The sequence below is a fragment of the Anopheles funestus genome, chromosome 2RL, assembly GCF_943734845.2.
Source record: "Anopheles funestus chromosome 2RL, idAnoFuneDA-416_04, whole genome shotgun sequence".
Classification (NCBI taxonomy): Eukaryota; Metazoa; Arthropoda; class Insecta; order Diptera; family Culicidae; genus Anopheles; species Anopheles funestus.
The window spans coordinates 55,203,433-55,219,830 of record NC_064598.1 but is presented as its reverse complement, the minus strand read 5'-3'; the positions used below and the strand labels follow the sequence as shown (position 1 = coordinate 55,219,830).

At 41.8% G+C, this 16,398-nt stretch overlaps 2 protein-coding genes across 6 annotated transcripts in view; one reads left to right on the top strand and one right to left on the bottom strand.

Moving 5' to 3' along the window:
• The window catches only part of LOC125760686 (uncharacterized), a 111,772-nt gene that overhangs the window by 47,228 nt on the left and 48,146 nt on the right, over positions 1-16,398 (top strand). The gene's annotated exons all lie outside the window — the stretch shown is intronic.
• On the bottom strand, positions 1,882-11,982 carry LOC125760694 (uncharacterized). Its single transcript, XM_049421068.1, has 2 exons — positions 10,955-11,982; positions 1,882-2,817 (listed from the first exon to the last, which is right to left on the bottom strand). The coding sequence occupies exons 1-2, from the start codon at positions 10,967-10,969 to the stop codon at positions 2,227-2,229; spliced, it is 606 nt and encodes a 201-aa protein (XP_049277025.1). The 5' UTR covers positions 10,970-11,982; the 3' UTR covers positions 1,882-2,226.

Genomic DNA, 16,398 nt, shown 5'->3' with positions numbered 1-16,398 from the left:
AACTTGCCAATCAATGCGCCGTAAATAACTTTACCGACGCCAAAGTATACAATTAACTTCATGTTCCTTCAAAAGAAATTAAAACAGGTTTATGGCACATTATTTACCATCTTTAAAAAATTGGCCTTTAGCAATGCGGACAGGTCGTTCCTTATAAAAAAGATTGCCCTTTAAAAGGTGGTGTATGTGATAAACGGCACCGTATCCCACGGCAGAACCGGGGATCAAATCCTATTTGGACCATCCCCCCCGAGCAAGGACTGACTATCCGGCTACGTGGTAAAAATAAGTCTAGTAAGCCAGAAATGGTCGGCGTGAGCTTAGAGGTCGTTAAAAGCCAACAAGAGAGAGAAAAGATTGGTCCGTGCCCCAAAAGCACGAACCCATAATGAATACAAAAGTATTTGTCTATCTGCATATTCTACACATAAACGACGAGAAACGTGTTACAAATTACATAGTTAAACTATACATTAGTATATTTAATTTACAATAACAACATTAACTAAAGGTGGTATTTTATTTTGAAATGAAATGCAATTAATAAAAGCAAACAGATAATTTCTGCTTGAGCTTGAAAACGGTATGTTAGACTTGCCTCATAACGCATTCGATTGATTTGCTCTAATCCAATTTCCTTATTTCATGGAATACAACTCTGTGTGTATTTATTTACTTCAGTGATCGCTAACAATATCCACAACACAAAGCATAATTATGGTCACCTAATAGCTATTTTTGGCATTACTATTTGGGCTGTTTTGGCAAAAGCTGCAGCTCACAGGAAAATTAAAATATAACAAAACGTTTATGTGTCCCTTTTTGGGTTTATTCGATGTAGCTTGTAATGTTTTTTTTGCCTAAGAATGATATTTGTACAAGACACGGACTCTTTAAAAAATCCCATAATCTACCGAGTTCCTCCGGAACACGTACCATAAAATGATTGCAAGGATCGAAGAGGCAAAAAGTAAACATAACCTTCTTTCGACAATTTACATTGCACACTTTCCATTACTATTCAGCACGCATGTGTAATCTTTTTACATACAGCGGTGTTTGTAATAGGTTAGATGGGATTGCCAGCAGCAGAAGGTGGCAAAGATGAACAGATCGTCCCAAAATCATTTACTATCCTACAGGTGGAATCAGCATAAGCGTAAAAGAAATTGAAGCAGAAAAATCCTATTAAGCTCTATTTGCACTCAACAAATCGTTCCTCGTAATTCTATTTCCTCCAATATACTGAAGGTCTAATGCTTGCTTATTTGTGTCCTTACACCAACAAAACTCCCGCTGTCGTGTGTGTTCTGTCCCACTCGCATTCTCGTCTTATCTATTGAATCTGTTTGTGTATCTACTTTGCCTCTCATGCCCGACTGTTCAGCTTCTATTGTACGATTCATACACAACATATACTTCTGTTTTACAAATGGACAAGCGGTGTGAATGGGTACATAGGTACCATTTATTCAGGTGTGTTGAAATTTTAACATATGACAAACCATCCCCGAACGAGATTTCAAATAGATAGAAGTTCAATATTTACATAGAAGCTCCTTTTCAGTTTCTCCATTATGCTGCTTGTTTTTCTATTAACAGCATAAATCTAGATCCTGATAGTGTTTAGTAGCGCTGTGGTGAGTACTAAGACCATCAGATAATAGCCTGGTTGATGCTGAAGGAGAAGTTTGAGTTTGTGTCGGAAAAGGAGACACATATGTTCGAGCCTTCATACGAATTGCCACTTTCGACACAAATGCATCACAACGCACCGTACCGGATGAAGTCTCGGATGAACAGAGATAGCAGAAGAGCAAATGATAAAAAGAACTGCATGTACGAGAAGATAGAGATAGATAGAGATAGAGAAGATGTGTACGTGTGATTGAAATAACATTTATTTAAGACGAGATTGGAATTTATTTCAATCGATGGAATCTCACATTCTCACTGTTGCTTTCTTGTGAGATTTCTAGTGAAAAATGAAGGCATTAATCTTTTCGCATTTGGATAGCTTTGAATAGGATGATGGATTTCCTTCGATTCCTAACGATGATGACATGAGAAGACCGGATAGTCTTTTCAATCGGATGAAACAACAACACCGTTTGCAAACATTTAAAAACTTAACACATAAATGCTATAACAACGATAACAACTTCCACTTCGCATTGCGAAATTCTGAGGCACTGTGGGAACGGTCTCTAGAACGGTGGTTGGGTCCTAGAACTGTTGATACCGCGCCGGACCGGACGGTGGACCATAGGCAGGAGCTGGTGGACCGTACTGTTTGTGGGGTTCTTTTTCGCCCTCCTTGTACTTGATGAAGTACACCTCGGGTTTGTTAGGCTCGGTCGTTTCTGGCACCGGTATTTCCACTGGCACTTGATCCTCCGGCTTCTTGACCAGCACGTAGACGAGGGTCTTATGTTCGTCCTGTGGTTGCGGTGGAATCACCTGCTTGATCGGTGCCGGTGGTGCTGGTGCCTTGATGAAGATGATTTTGTAATGTTTCTTGGCAATGGGTGCCTCTAGGACGGGACTTTTTATGATCTCGGTCGGTTCCTCGGGTGGTACATGTACGTAGACGTTCTTGGTGATCAGTTTGGGTGGTGGGCCATATTCGCGGGCCGGTGGACCATACACGGTAGGCGGTGGTGGACCGTACTCCTCCGCTGGTGGACCATATTCAGGTTTCGGAGCTCCATATTCATATTGGGGTAATTGCTGTTGTTTCGCCGGCACAACAATGCGTGCACGGGGTGGTTCTGGTTCGGGACGAGCCAACGTGCATACTATGCAGGCAAACAAAATCTGAAACAAAATATTAGAATAGAAAAGGTAGAATCAAAAAAAAACAATTTAATCAAAATAAATTTATCAGTTTTTAATACACCCGCTTTTGTTATCCGAAGTGGTGCAACATTTTATTTGCAAAATGATTTTAAAATGCAATTTTACTACAAATTTTGCGATTGTTTATGGGGTGCTTTGAAACGTGTTGATTATATTATAATTCAATCTATTGGAAGAATTGCATGTCCCTGGTTGTCACACACCAAGTGATAAAATAAACTAATATTTAAACGTACATGCGTCAAGGGAAGCTTTTATCGGGAACGAAATCGTATAGATCCGGCCTAAGGTAGATAAATGTGTGCATCAACCTAAATTGGAGTTTCTATCGCACCCTTACTAAACCAGCATCCTTCACGTAGCTTTCGTTTATCCAACAGCGTTTGACCAAGGATGCATGTGATGCCAATGAATTTTATACAGTTTCCCGTACATTAAAACACCTGTCAGGGTTGGTTTTTGGGTGGTGAGGAAACAGTACCAACCCATGGCTAGGAGGATGTTGTCGCGGAAGCCTCGTACCTTTCGTCCCAAAATCTGGTCGGAAAATGGTATTACGTGGAAGTCGAAAAATTTCGTTCGTGAATAATCTCATCGAAATTTTTGCTCTGTTGTTTGTTGTCAACTATGGGCGACTGGGTTTTGATTTTAGCGAATTGAACACGGTACCGTCGTCCGTGGTGCACAAAACCACAGGAAAGCTTCCGCGTCTACGACTATCAGCGCATCGTGTGACGGCTTATTGTCAGCCACGGCAACAATCGCATGGAACGCACCGTAGATGTTATGGCACGGTAAAGTCACTGTCCCTATCATCGGACACCATCGCTTCGCAGAGCCGACACTGTGTGGCATCGATAAGCGCACCCAATTAATGCACAGCGTCCACGGGCAAAGGCGTAACACGTTGCGTCAAATGCATTTCGCCAGCGGACCACCGGATGGAACCCTTGTTTGGTTTGTTTTCACTTCCCGCTCTCTTGGGTTTGACCGCAGGGTTTGGGATTTTCCGTATGACAAAAACGCATTGTAAAATCGTTTCGCATTATTGCAACTCTGTCCAACCACTGTTTGTGCCTGTTTTGAAATGCACGGTACACGGCACACGATACTTTTTTCTGTTTATTTCTGGACGACAAGGGTGGCATTGAGGTGTCCTAGATATTACGCTACCTTCGTTATGGTTCCGCCAACGTGTCGGATTAATTTATTCGTGCGGCGTTAATACGCGAAGAATATTGGTGTGGCGCGTTTCACATCCATGTTGGTGGATTTAAAATTGCATCCACATTAGCTAACTAACCGAAATATGAATAAGAAACAGCTTTTGATAACCCAAATTGGTGATACATATAATATTTTAGGCAGTAAACCATAATTATTATCGCTTTTATTATAATTGTTCTTTGTGTTTTGTTGTTTACACAAAAATCCTACTGAAGGAATAGCCCCTAATATATTCATTATACTATTACACAAGTAGACATTCAACAGGTGGTTTAGTATGTACTGATAAACTCAAAACTCTCAGTGTCAGTGGACAGTTGTGAAAAACTAACCACACAGAAATACATTCTTATCGTTAAATAATCGCTGCGATTGTGAATATAAAAATGTAATAACGAACATTTTAGCATAATTAAAATTGAAACATCAATGAGGGGTAAAAAAAATCATTATGTAGATAAAGGTGACGTAAATAATGCTTACCATCAATTCTTGGAAAACGAACTGAATGGATTGTGAACCTTGATGCGGTCGAATGGAAACGATCGAAACGAAACAGTGAGGCATCAACACACATTTATCGATCCAATGTTTCAGGTAGGGCTAGGTTTTTCTAATCCCTCCAGGCACCTTAACCGTGTTTTGGATTTGAATGTTCAATCCGGTTTTGTTTGCTAACATCCTTTCGTGCCTCGACTAATCAGGGAATGTAACAAAATTGTCACTTTCAATTCGAGTGACTTTTGGGGATAAGGAGCTAAAACGCTTGGCATGGATTGAGGAACAGTGGGAGAAGAAAATAAAATTCATGGAACAATCTTGCAGAACAGTTCGGAGAAGATCAATCCCTTCAATTGAAATGATGCGTCCCATGGGAGGGAGATGGTGTGGTCCACAGGAAATTTCGCTCCGGTGCTCAAAAAGCTTTCTGGAAAACCGGCCGCTCTTCGCTTTGGGTTTGTTTGAAATAGAAAGGAAAAAATAATATAAAAAAGAATAGAAAGCTAGATAATGCACAGTGTCCTGGGAACGAGAAGAAGAGGCAACGGTTTCCTTCACTTCAGGTGGTGGACGGGAATAAGAAAAATCACCGGAAGTTTGCATCCGCCCTCGGTGCAAATTTTTTCGTGATCGTTTTTCCAACCATTGCGTCTTCTACCGAGTCCTACCGGTAAATCGTTCGCCCTGTTGTATGTCGATATTTATTTAAATGTCGGTGGATAAGAAAAATGGGTTTCTTTCCGGCACGATTGATAGGAGCACAACCGGAGGGTGCTAGTAGTGTGTGCCGTGGGTTTTTGGTGGGCTTGCGTCTTCGGCGTTTCCGGAACGGGCGCGTTAATCCGCCAAACTCTCCGGCAGGTCCAATTGATTGGCTTGCCCACCACTACACACCCCCCAACGTGGTTTCCCCGTTTCGTGTGTCGCATCTTCCGTGACAAGAATCAGAAGGACGTTACAGTGAGCGTGAATACAGGGAAAGATTGTGTGAGTGCGAGGAGGTAAACTTGAATGGTTGGAAAAATGGTTTTCCAAAATGAAATTTATTACCCGTGCCATATCACCGCGAAATGGGTGTCTTTCATTGTCTGCTAGTTGGGGAGAAAGGAAGGAAATGGCAAAAGAAGGAGTGGCACGTGCACTGGCACTGAGACGGACAGGTTCGAGCGCCAGCACAAGCACGGCCCGGCTGGCAAGACAAATGGCAAGAGATGAAAATGAAGATGAGGGAGAAAATTCGTGGAAAAAACTTTTTCTACACCAGGTTGCCGGTGATCGGAGGCAAAAGTGTAATGCAAGGATCAAGATCTTGGCTACTAGCGGCGTGTAAACACAAGAAGAGCAAAGGGAGCAAAATTAATACCCCAAGACCAAGTCTCCGAGTGCTTGGCAAAAGGTTGTAAGAAAAACCTGAGAAGCCACCGGGCACACCGTCAACAATAAAAGTGTGGAGTACTTTTCTTGTGCAAAGTTTCCCAGCGCAATAAGCAGCAGTGTGGTCGAGGTGAAATAAATATGTAGTAAACAGTTCCAACACTTTCGAACACCGGCAGGTTTCAGTCAGTACATTGCAGGTTGGTTCGTTTCATCTTCGCTTGCCGATGATAGCGGTGGTTTGTTTCGAACTTTCCACCTTACGATGGTGCGAACAATCCTCACAAGCGTACGGCTTCACTGTCCCGATCTGGATTGGTGTGCGCTATAAGCTAGATCAACCGCTTGGTTTAATTTGTGCTATTGATTCTTCTTGATTCGTGTACATACACCCTCCGATACGGTGTACAAATTTCGGTGTACCGGCTCAGCACCAACACGCAAACAGCTAAATAATCGCCAAGCGCTCAACCGTTTTATTTATACAATCTTCTCCAGGGCTTCCCCCGGTGCTTTCAAGTGGTGTGGAACGAGCTGACCACAATCATGTCACTTTCGTCCGGTCTATTGCATCTGAGCTGAGCTGGAGCTTTTCTCTCTTTTTTTACACATTCCCATTTGTAGTTTTTTTTTGGTTTGCTGTCCTCCCAGTTTTTTGGTAGAAAAATGCTTCGCAGCAGGGATGTCCACTGGTGGTCAAAATGTGTGAAGGCGTGAAATTTTAATGACATCTCAGGCTCGACCAAACATCGCCCGTCGTTTGTGTCACGCTTGGTTGAATTGGTTACCGAGCCGTGTGCTTATAATTGTCCTTCCGCCACTGTCGGTGACAAACATTGGACATTTGTATCCTACCACGGGCGCTTACAATGCTGGCAGCGGCCCCACAATCCACTCTGCGCAATGCAGGGCTGACCGTGCCAAGGGCGGTATGTTACGCGAAACTCGTATGACACTGTAACGCTGAATGTGTCGTTTTGTTTCGTTTTGCTTTGGCAGATTTTTATGGTTCACCTTAGTGCTTTGGGTGGGTTAGTTCCTGTACCGGAAATATCGATATTACCGGCGCCCGAGATCTCGCGAACAGTGAGAACGTGTTGTTGACTTAGGATCTCTCACTCACTGCGCTACTTTCTCTGCAAAATTCCGTTCCGTCGATGGGATCGTTGAAATCGTTACAGTAAAACAAGATGACACGAGACGACCCTTCGTATCGGGTCGATCGTTTTAATCAAGTTTTGCTGAGCTACATTTAATGATGATTGAAAAAAGCGCTTCAAGTCTGTGAACCCTTACTGGTCGGGAACGCATCGATATCAAAATGTGCTTAGATGACCATTTTTTTTGTGTGTATGTGTTTTATACATATCGACTAAAAAAAAGAAATGCAAAATGTCACCAAAGTCAAATGATGATAGAGATTTTTTTGTGTGCTTGAGAAATACCTAAACCCAGCGCAAAGAAAAAAAAACGTACCCAACGAAAACAGTTGCGCTACAAGGGCAGGATTTCGCACAAGAAAGTGAACTTTTGCTTCAATAGCTTTTTTTCTTTGCATTTATGTTACACAATGTTAGTTCCATCGTTTGCTTCGCGTCCTGATTGCGGTTGCAATCAAAAGTTGATGAGTCAAACGGAAGCGCGCTCGGCGGTTGATAAGAATGGTTTCGATCGCTTCGAGTTTGGCCCGTCGGTGTCGGTGTGAAAGTGCTTCACTTTGCATTTACTAACGATGTAAATGTGCAGTCAATTGCAGCGTGTTTGTAATTGAGCCGACAGACGATTATCACTACCACAATCAAGAGCATCCACTAATGAGTGCGCAAACTATTAGTGCATTCGATTACCGAAAACACTTTTCTAACGTAATTAATAACATGCTTCCAAGGGGCGTTGAACGAATTTCGCTAATTATTTTGCTTATCATTTGAATTACTATAAGTTACCTTCTTGCGTTACCAAAGAACACACCGCTGCAAGTGGATCAAAGTTTTATGTCTCTCTGAACCGATCTTTTGTTCTGTGAGTAAGTAAGCTTGTAATATTATTTTAAAATAAGAAAAAGCTTCTTTATCTTTAACTGCAACTCTCTTTTATCAATAGTTTTTATCGCATCGTTTCAACGCTTTAAACCAGAGACCACCACCACGGGATGCGATACACACGAGGAACCGAAACACGTCGTGAAGATTCATATAAAACATATGGTTTGGCGGAACCACAAATGGATTTCCGATTGCATGATTTATTCATCTTGAAGCGCCTTACGACGGGCTATGGGTTTCCGGCGCTTCTTTTTTTGCCATCTCACAGCCATTTGTAAATGCCGCCCCACCGAATGTGGCTTGACAGTTGAAGAAACGCAGCTTTCGTTGGTGGCACCGAAATGTCTTTTGAATCGATAAGTAATGGACACAGTGAGACAAGAAACCGGAAAACTGTCTCTTCTCGGTGCAATGCTCTCTTATAATGGCCCGTTTGCATGCAGCCTGTAGTATGGTTTGCCAGCTTATGGAAAACAGTGCCAGTTCTGTACCAGTTTGCGGAAGGGGAGGCCCGGCCGGTGACTAAATTTGGTCGCCAAAAATATGCAGCCAAACAACTACCACCGAACTCTCGAGCTAGTGTTGTTCGTGCCGCCGGGTATGTGCATTTTATTCACACATCATGGCAATAATATTTACATACAAAAAGCATTGACTATAGCGGTTGAACGCTACCACACGGCGTACGTTGCGCTTGGTCGTGCGTTCGGAAAAGTGGCATGCTTTTGGGGGCGAGCGCATCGAACCAAAGATCGAACCGGAGATGGGTTAGTACATCAATCACCGTGTCTGCAGGCAGCTCCGTCGAACTCATCCTCCTTTCCCCGGGAGCATGATCCGCATGCAACCGCAAATGACGATGACGTCAGCGGCGACAGCCCGTTACTCATCTATATGAAAATGATCCGATTTAAAAGATTACCCAAACCCTCTGCCCGTACTGGCCCGGGTGTGCTTTTCCGAAGCGATTTCCATTTCGGTACGATTGGATCGCAGCGTGTCGTCCAGCGTCTGACAAATGCGCCCTTCTGCTGTATCTACTGTTCCCTGTAGCGGTGTGTATGTGGCCACTATTTTCGTTCTCCATCGACGGGCGGACGAGTTTTCTCATCAAAACGCATCATGCTGATATCCTTTTTATCCGCACATATTCACATATCTGAACTGCGGCTCGAAGTATCATGTTCCGCTGTGCTGATGTTTTTCGATAAACACGAGAGATTCCCAACCGTTGCGTGGTTTTGGCTGCTTTTGTGGAACAGAAAGAAGCAAGGGTGTTGAAAGAAAGGGGAACGAAAAGCCTCACTCTAAATGACCAAACACCGTGAACATTTGGCTGACGATTCGATCGATGTGTCATCGGAGGGGTTGCGAAACCGGTGCAAACAGAATTAGAAATTGATTCTGTGTGCTATCCGTTTGTTGATTGTTTTTCTAGCTTTGGTTTCGATTTTATTATTTCGTTTTCCGTTTGTTTGTTTGTTTGTTTACTCGTTTTTAGTGGGTTTCCCCTACGCATGCGATCGGAGCATCTACGGAGCTGTGTTATTTCTTCGCGGTACAGAAAAGTACATTAATTGCGGTACTTTTAATGTATATAATCACGATTCTCTTTTTGGACACAGAACAGATGAAATAAACGCCGGGTTTAAAATATTTATTCCCTTTCGTATGAAGTGCATATGTGTCACTTTTTTCCCTCAGACCAAGTTTCCATTTTTTTTGTGTGTGTTGGTAAAGTTGATTTTATCATCGTATCATCGCTTTTCAAGCGAGATGGCGCCTAAAAGTTGCAATACCGTAATGATGCTGGCAATACATGTTGCTGAGCAGTAAAAATAGCGATTCATTTTTTTCAAAAAATATGCTCGATTCGATCGGTTTCATGCTAGTTTTACAACCATTAATTTAATTGATATTACCGTCATCAAATACGTTTCTGCTTGATTGAGGGCAGTTTTTTTAGTATTTTTGCATCCAAGACTCGGAATGTTGCCGGGCACTCGATATCGTGCAATATAAAATCTCTATTAATTTTGTTTTGAGCAAAAAATAATCCTTTTAGGTCGTAAAATTTCATGGTCTGTAAAAAAAGACGGGGAATTTATGCTCCGGCAGTGAATATGATTAGTCGTTGTAGCGATTTTCAACGCGCATTTGCATTCATGATATGGAAGGATTTCTGCTTGCCAGAGTTTATCGTATCGTAGTAGAGTTAGTACTTCATTTTCGTTTCCAACCGACTATATTTTCTGTATGTATTGTAGTAAAAAAAAAGTTTGCTAACATTATTTAAAGCTTGCAATGGAAACATATATCAGAAAATAAGAACAGAAGTTAAATAAGTGTTAAAAAAGATTAAACCACCGCTGCAAAAACCCATTGAAAACACCACACACGCGAGTATGGTGGCCATAACTGCACAAAACAAAATAATAAAATGATCAATACAAACGCCACGGAACTGCACTGGCAAGCATTCCGCGGGTGTTCCGGAACTTGTTTCGTCAATATTTCACTGTTTTTGTGTTTCTTTTGCCGGTAAAGGAATATTGTTAAGCCTCGTACCGCTGTCAATTTTTCACTTTTGGTTACTCTAATTTATTAATGGCACGGTTTGGTTTCACGCTTGTTGTGTTTGTTAATGTTCTATTCTTTTATTTCTGAGTGCGTTCTTCGTGCCATTCGCAAGGGCAGTTCTATTGGTGTGCTGTGGAAACTTGATCCTACACATAACGAGTTGATGATGCTTCGAGAAAGCGGACGAAAATTAAGCCATGAAAGGAACGAAACTGGAGTTCTGTACGCATTCAGAGTACGGTAAACCGGTTGAGTATTATATGGCACACGGAAATCAAATCCCTTTCATATGACGACCAACGGCAACACACCGTAACGGGAAAGCAGGAATAACGGACGTGCCGGAAGCAAACATCAACAAAACTCACCAGGAAGGATTTCATCGTTTTACAAATTTGTCTTTTTTTGTTTTTCGTTCCACCCGCGGAGAGAAACTTTTAGCTGAATCGTCACAATGTTTCGAATATTTTCGCACTGACCCGGTCGGTTTTTTGGGGGCTCTTAATCGCACACGCACCAGTACGAACGCGCGAAACACGGTTGAGCTTTATCCGTCACTCGGTGCGAAAAAATCCTGCACTGACAATGACTGAAATTCGTTCGAAGCAATTTGCTTTTATATCGAAAATAAACGGCTGGTGCGATTTTTGTGCTTTGCATATGCGTGTACACCTTTACGTGCACAAGGGAGTTAAAAAGGGTGGACTATTGGTTGTGCATCGCAATAGGATGCTTGTGTTTAGTGACAGTGGGGGCATTTGGAGATCATCCGTCTCTTATCACCCCACCAAGCGTACCGAGCCAGGAGTGCAGGATTTAAATGAAGCCGCATGAAACAGTACGACCCCGCTTGGTGGTGGAGTGAAATTGAAATAAATTACTCACTTATTCGGTCAGGTTCGATTGCGTCGTGTGCGTGCGATGATTACCCTCCGTAGCCGAAAGCCCTGAAAGTGAGCGCGCTGATTGTGTTCAGTTTCGGTGCGACAAATTCGTTCGACGTGACACTCGCCCTGCACGGTTCGTTGGTACCCGGGCAATTTCGAATGTGATCGGGATGTTAAGTATTGGCATGGTGCGGGAGTTAATGGATGACGGGCAGCACTCGATACGATACGCGTGCCGAACCGATAAGACCGATCGTGGCAGCGAAAGTGTTCCTACTTTTCTAGTGCATTCTGCCACATACTGTTAAACGTATTAAAGAGCAACTGAACTTGACCTTTATTACCGTATTTTGATACATTGGTCGACGGTTTCATAATGTTACGGTTTATGATGCCGATTGGTTTAGTTATAAGATTGCATAATTATATTAATGGATATTCACTTTAAGTGAAAGGTTACGTTTTACTTAATATCATATGAAACATGCATGATTTAACTTAACCCCACACCAAAAGCTAGGAATAATAATAGCTAGGAGTGAAATTTTCAGTAAAACAAAGTACGAGAAGTTGGTTCAGATCAATTTGATTCATTTCCCGCTAATCTATTATTTTCTGATGCTTTTAGTTTTTTTTTTTAATTAAACAATTTGTTCCGAATTTGTGCTCCACACAAAAAAAAATCTATCCACATTGAGGTTTGCAGTTGAAAACACGAACACGGACGAAGGTAGAAAAAAAACCTCGAAAACCACAAAAAAAACTCATATGCGCATCACATTGTACATTTTCCCTCCGAGTGCAATGAAACGTTAAGGATTGCTGCGCAAAAGGAGAAAAAAAACAGTCCAAAATTTACTCAAACTACCAACCGATCATCGCGTTGTTGGAGTATTGGATCAGAGAGAAAGAAAAAAAAGCAAATTCGAAAAAAAATCTCCCCAAAACGGACTGGCTTTCCTGTACCGCCAGTCAGTGCCGGTGGCCAACGGGGAAAGGGAAAACAAATTGACGATCCAATCTCATCCCAACTCCTGGCATCGGGCTTGTTTTTCTCGAAACCGTTTTGCTCATTAAAAACCATATTCCAGCGGGACACGGTGGATCGCTGCATCGTTTCGCTGCGAATTGGGTCGTTTGGTGGGTGGGTGAGCATGAGCTCAAATAATGATAGCAAGTGCATAAGGAGCAACCATACCGGACCCCGTTTCCGATGCATTTACGATGGGATGGGGTGAAGAAAATCCGAACCCTGCCTCAACTGTGGAAGCCCACTCAATATCCAATAAACCATGGTGTTGGCAGGCTCCGAGCCATAGGAGGTCAACATAACAACAACCTTCCGCTGGTGCGGAACCGTTCCAACACCACCACCATGCTGCCTGGCTGTCTTTAAGCACCCGTGCAATGATAGTACTTTTCCGCCCGTACTTCCAGGCCGGGTCCCGGGTTTTGCTGACTTTGGTTTCGGTTGATTGCACAAGTACGTGAGTGCTGTTGTTTATGGGAAGTGGAAGTGCATAATATAATAATGAATATATGCGACAACATGGGAGTTCCGTTGGCTCTCGCTCCCGTTCTCAAGGTCTGTTTCGAGTGCAGACATTTCACTGTATGGGTAACGGCGAGGGTAACTGACAAGCTACTATAGTGCGCGTGCATGTGCATATCTGCTTTGGTGCTGGCAAATTGTAGGCAATCGTGCACTTCGGGAGGGCTGGCAAACGACAACTGCTTCCGCTGGCATTTTTGATGGCAAGTCGTCGAAAGGGGTTTTACGGAGCAAAATGCTAAAAGTTTCGTCTTTCTTGTCTTGGTGGCCAACCGGAGCAGTCAAATGTCGTCTTTTATCTTTTCCAATCTCTTTCCGCCATTCATTCGCTGCTCAACGTTGGCGGCGTTGGCGTTGGATGGTACTGGTCTCGCCAGGAAGGCATACCGGATGTTGTCTGTCTTGTACGGTACGTGTCACTTTAAGACTGGCCACCAACCTGCCACTGCTGCTGTGGCACGCTCATAAAGGGTCTCTTTTTCGCATTCGGTTTATCTGACGCACGGTCTTCCGGCTTGGATATCCCATGATGAACGTGCATGCTGTATGTACTGCAACACACTCCAGACAAACTTCGACGACTGCTAGTGCGACATTTACGATATGCGAATGTATTATCAAGCTCTTTCCTGTCCCGGGTCTCGCCTGATACTCGCTGTCCGTGTGCAATTGCCATGTCTCGTAACACAGAGATGGAAAGGGAAAGCCTAACAACGGCAGCAGCAGAAAAATGCATCTTGATCAGTACCATAAAATGGCCGCACCGACGGCAAACGAATGGTACATGGATAAATGCAGTAGCAAACGACCCAAAGAGACTCTTATTCTCCCATTCTACGGCATCATGCAAGCAGAAACATTACGCGAGGAAGCGTAAACATAGGTAAAATTGCCATTATTTCAACACGGAATAGTTGTCTGCCATCCCGCTACCCTCTGGTAGCTGCCACTCTTTGTGGTCCTTGCAAACTCGTAACTTTTCTCGCTGTGCACACGGCCGGTCGGTGTAGTGCAATTTTGCATTCGGCAAAAGTTTTCTCATACGCGGTCGACTTAGTGTATCACTTATTCGTGCGTTTTCGTTTCATGTATCTTAAAGAAGCGTCTGGCTATCGAGTGCAATCGATGCATTTGTATGTATTCCAAATATTGATCAAAACTCTACTCTGCTTTCGTACAGTTCAGTTGCATTCAGAAGAATACGATGCATTCGAATCGATACATTCGTGCACTTCGTTGAATGTTCCTGTTTTGGCAATGTTCCGATCTCGTTTTGCGCTCAAAAGGAAGAAATAAAACTTGAAACTAAAATATGGATTGCAGCTAAGAGTTAGCGACATAGTTCTTCGCCTTTCGCCCACGACTTCCGTTTGTTACGAGTAACTGGTGGAAACTACAGAAATAAATAAAACCGAACCAAAGTATTAAAATGCACCCGGTACATATTTATGTATGTAATTTCCCTCGCCTTCTTGCTATTTTTGTGACCTACTTACCTTATTTGGCGTCTAGTGCTCATTGTCCGAATGAGCCAATCGATTGCATATCGCACTCGAACCCAATTAAGGTCATATGAGTTTGTTGGCGCCAATATGTATATTTGTCAGTTGCATTCTTATTGATTTGATAAATATAAACTTAATAAATATAAATATTAACGTAATGAATACTTGTGCCAACTCATTTCCTGAAGCTTTTATGGCATTGTGGTTCGGTTTTCAGTGAAATATACTGTAAATGTTGATTGAATTTCATATCAATCTTAACAGGTCTACAGGTAAACCGTTAGGTCATTGACAAACAAAAGAAAGCTAATTATGTCTTTTCCTAACGTAATTTGTAAGCTCCACTATTGTTTCGATAGTGCCCCTGACAGCTCATCGTTCATATTGAGACTTTTGAAGCGTATCTTCTCTCATGAAATGCACGTTGGAAATGAAAATAGTATCCATTGTATCCGCAGACAAGCAGTTATGTCACATCCATTCGATTTATTTCATTGACCTTGATGCTACCGATGGTTTAAATTTTTTCTGTAAACATTTTTTTCTCACGACGAAATAAAACCATGATCGTTCTTCCAAAGTAAAAAAAAACGTGGAAGAAAAAAGGAAAGGGTTAACATCTAGCATTGGCAATAAATTGAGCTGAACAAAACATGACACTTAATACGCTGTAGATGGTAAGGACACGGTTGATAAAATTGGCGATGTCACGTTTGCTATTTTCCTTTGAAAGGTTCGAATGGAAAAGAAAACTAGCATGACGAGATTAGTGCGGAAATGATTGACCATGGTGTAAAATTGTTTTTTTATCGATTCTCCTTTCAGGTCGGGTAGACCGTGGATGTTTTTATGGTGGTTGTTTTTTTTTAATTTATACTATTATTTTTGTTTTGATTTACAAAGTACTAAACTTTCAAATAATTTAAGATTTTTATTTTAACTGAAACACTGGTTAAACATTATCTTATGAAAGCAATTTTTCAGTTTCAAACCAATTGCATACCCCGAATGAATGGAAACCAGATAGTACAAAAGATATTGAAAATTATTTGTTGTAAGTAGAGTTCAACTTTTGATTTAATGAAAATACTAATTTTATTTTTAAAAAATAGTAATTTAATAAAAATATTACTGGTAAGTGTAAAACTTTAACAATACGGGAAAAGCCGTAATCATGTAATAAAATAAGTGTAAAACTTGAATAAAAATACAAAATTTTTATTTTATATTAGAGTTTTGTATTGTTCTTCTTAATTAATCTTATGAAAATAGCCATTCGTCTTCATAATCTTCAGTGAAGAGTCATATGACCAAAAGATAGTGCGATGCGATAGCCCAAGTGGGCGACTCGTTGTCTAGATTATAGCGGGGGCAGACTTACGCGATTGGGTCAGTACAATGATGACTTTTGTGGGACTACAATCTCAAAAGGCCTTGGTCTACCATTGCTTGCCTTCTTTGACGAGTACTTTGTACTCGGATACGATCCGGATGGGATTTGATTCCTGTTCCTGTTATTTTAGACCGGCACCGCCACTACATACAACACGGGACTGCCCCAAAATTTATGAGGAATCATGATTCTTTGACGATTAAGGAAGATTCGAAGATTCGTGACTCTATTCGGATTCATAAATGTTTGAGGATTCATGATTCTATTAGGATTCATGAATCTTCATAATAGATATTCAGAATCGTTCATTCAATTCTAAGATTCATGAATCTTAATCACTTTGAACACTAACTATTTAGGTTGTGGACTCTGTTCAGAATACAATTAAATAATCACTCGCCAACCAATACATAATGTACAATCGCGTTTAACACTACTAAGTACTATACTAATTGAAGTTAAATAATTGAAGAAC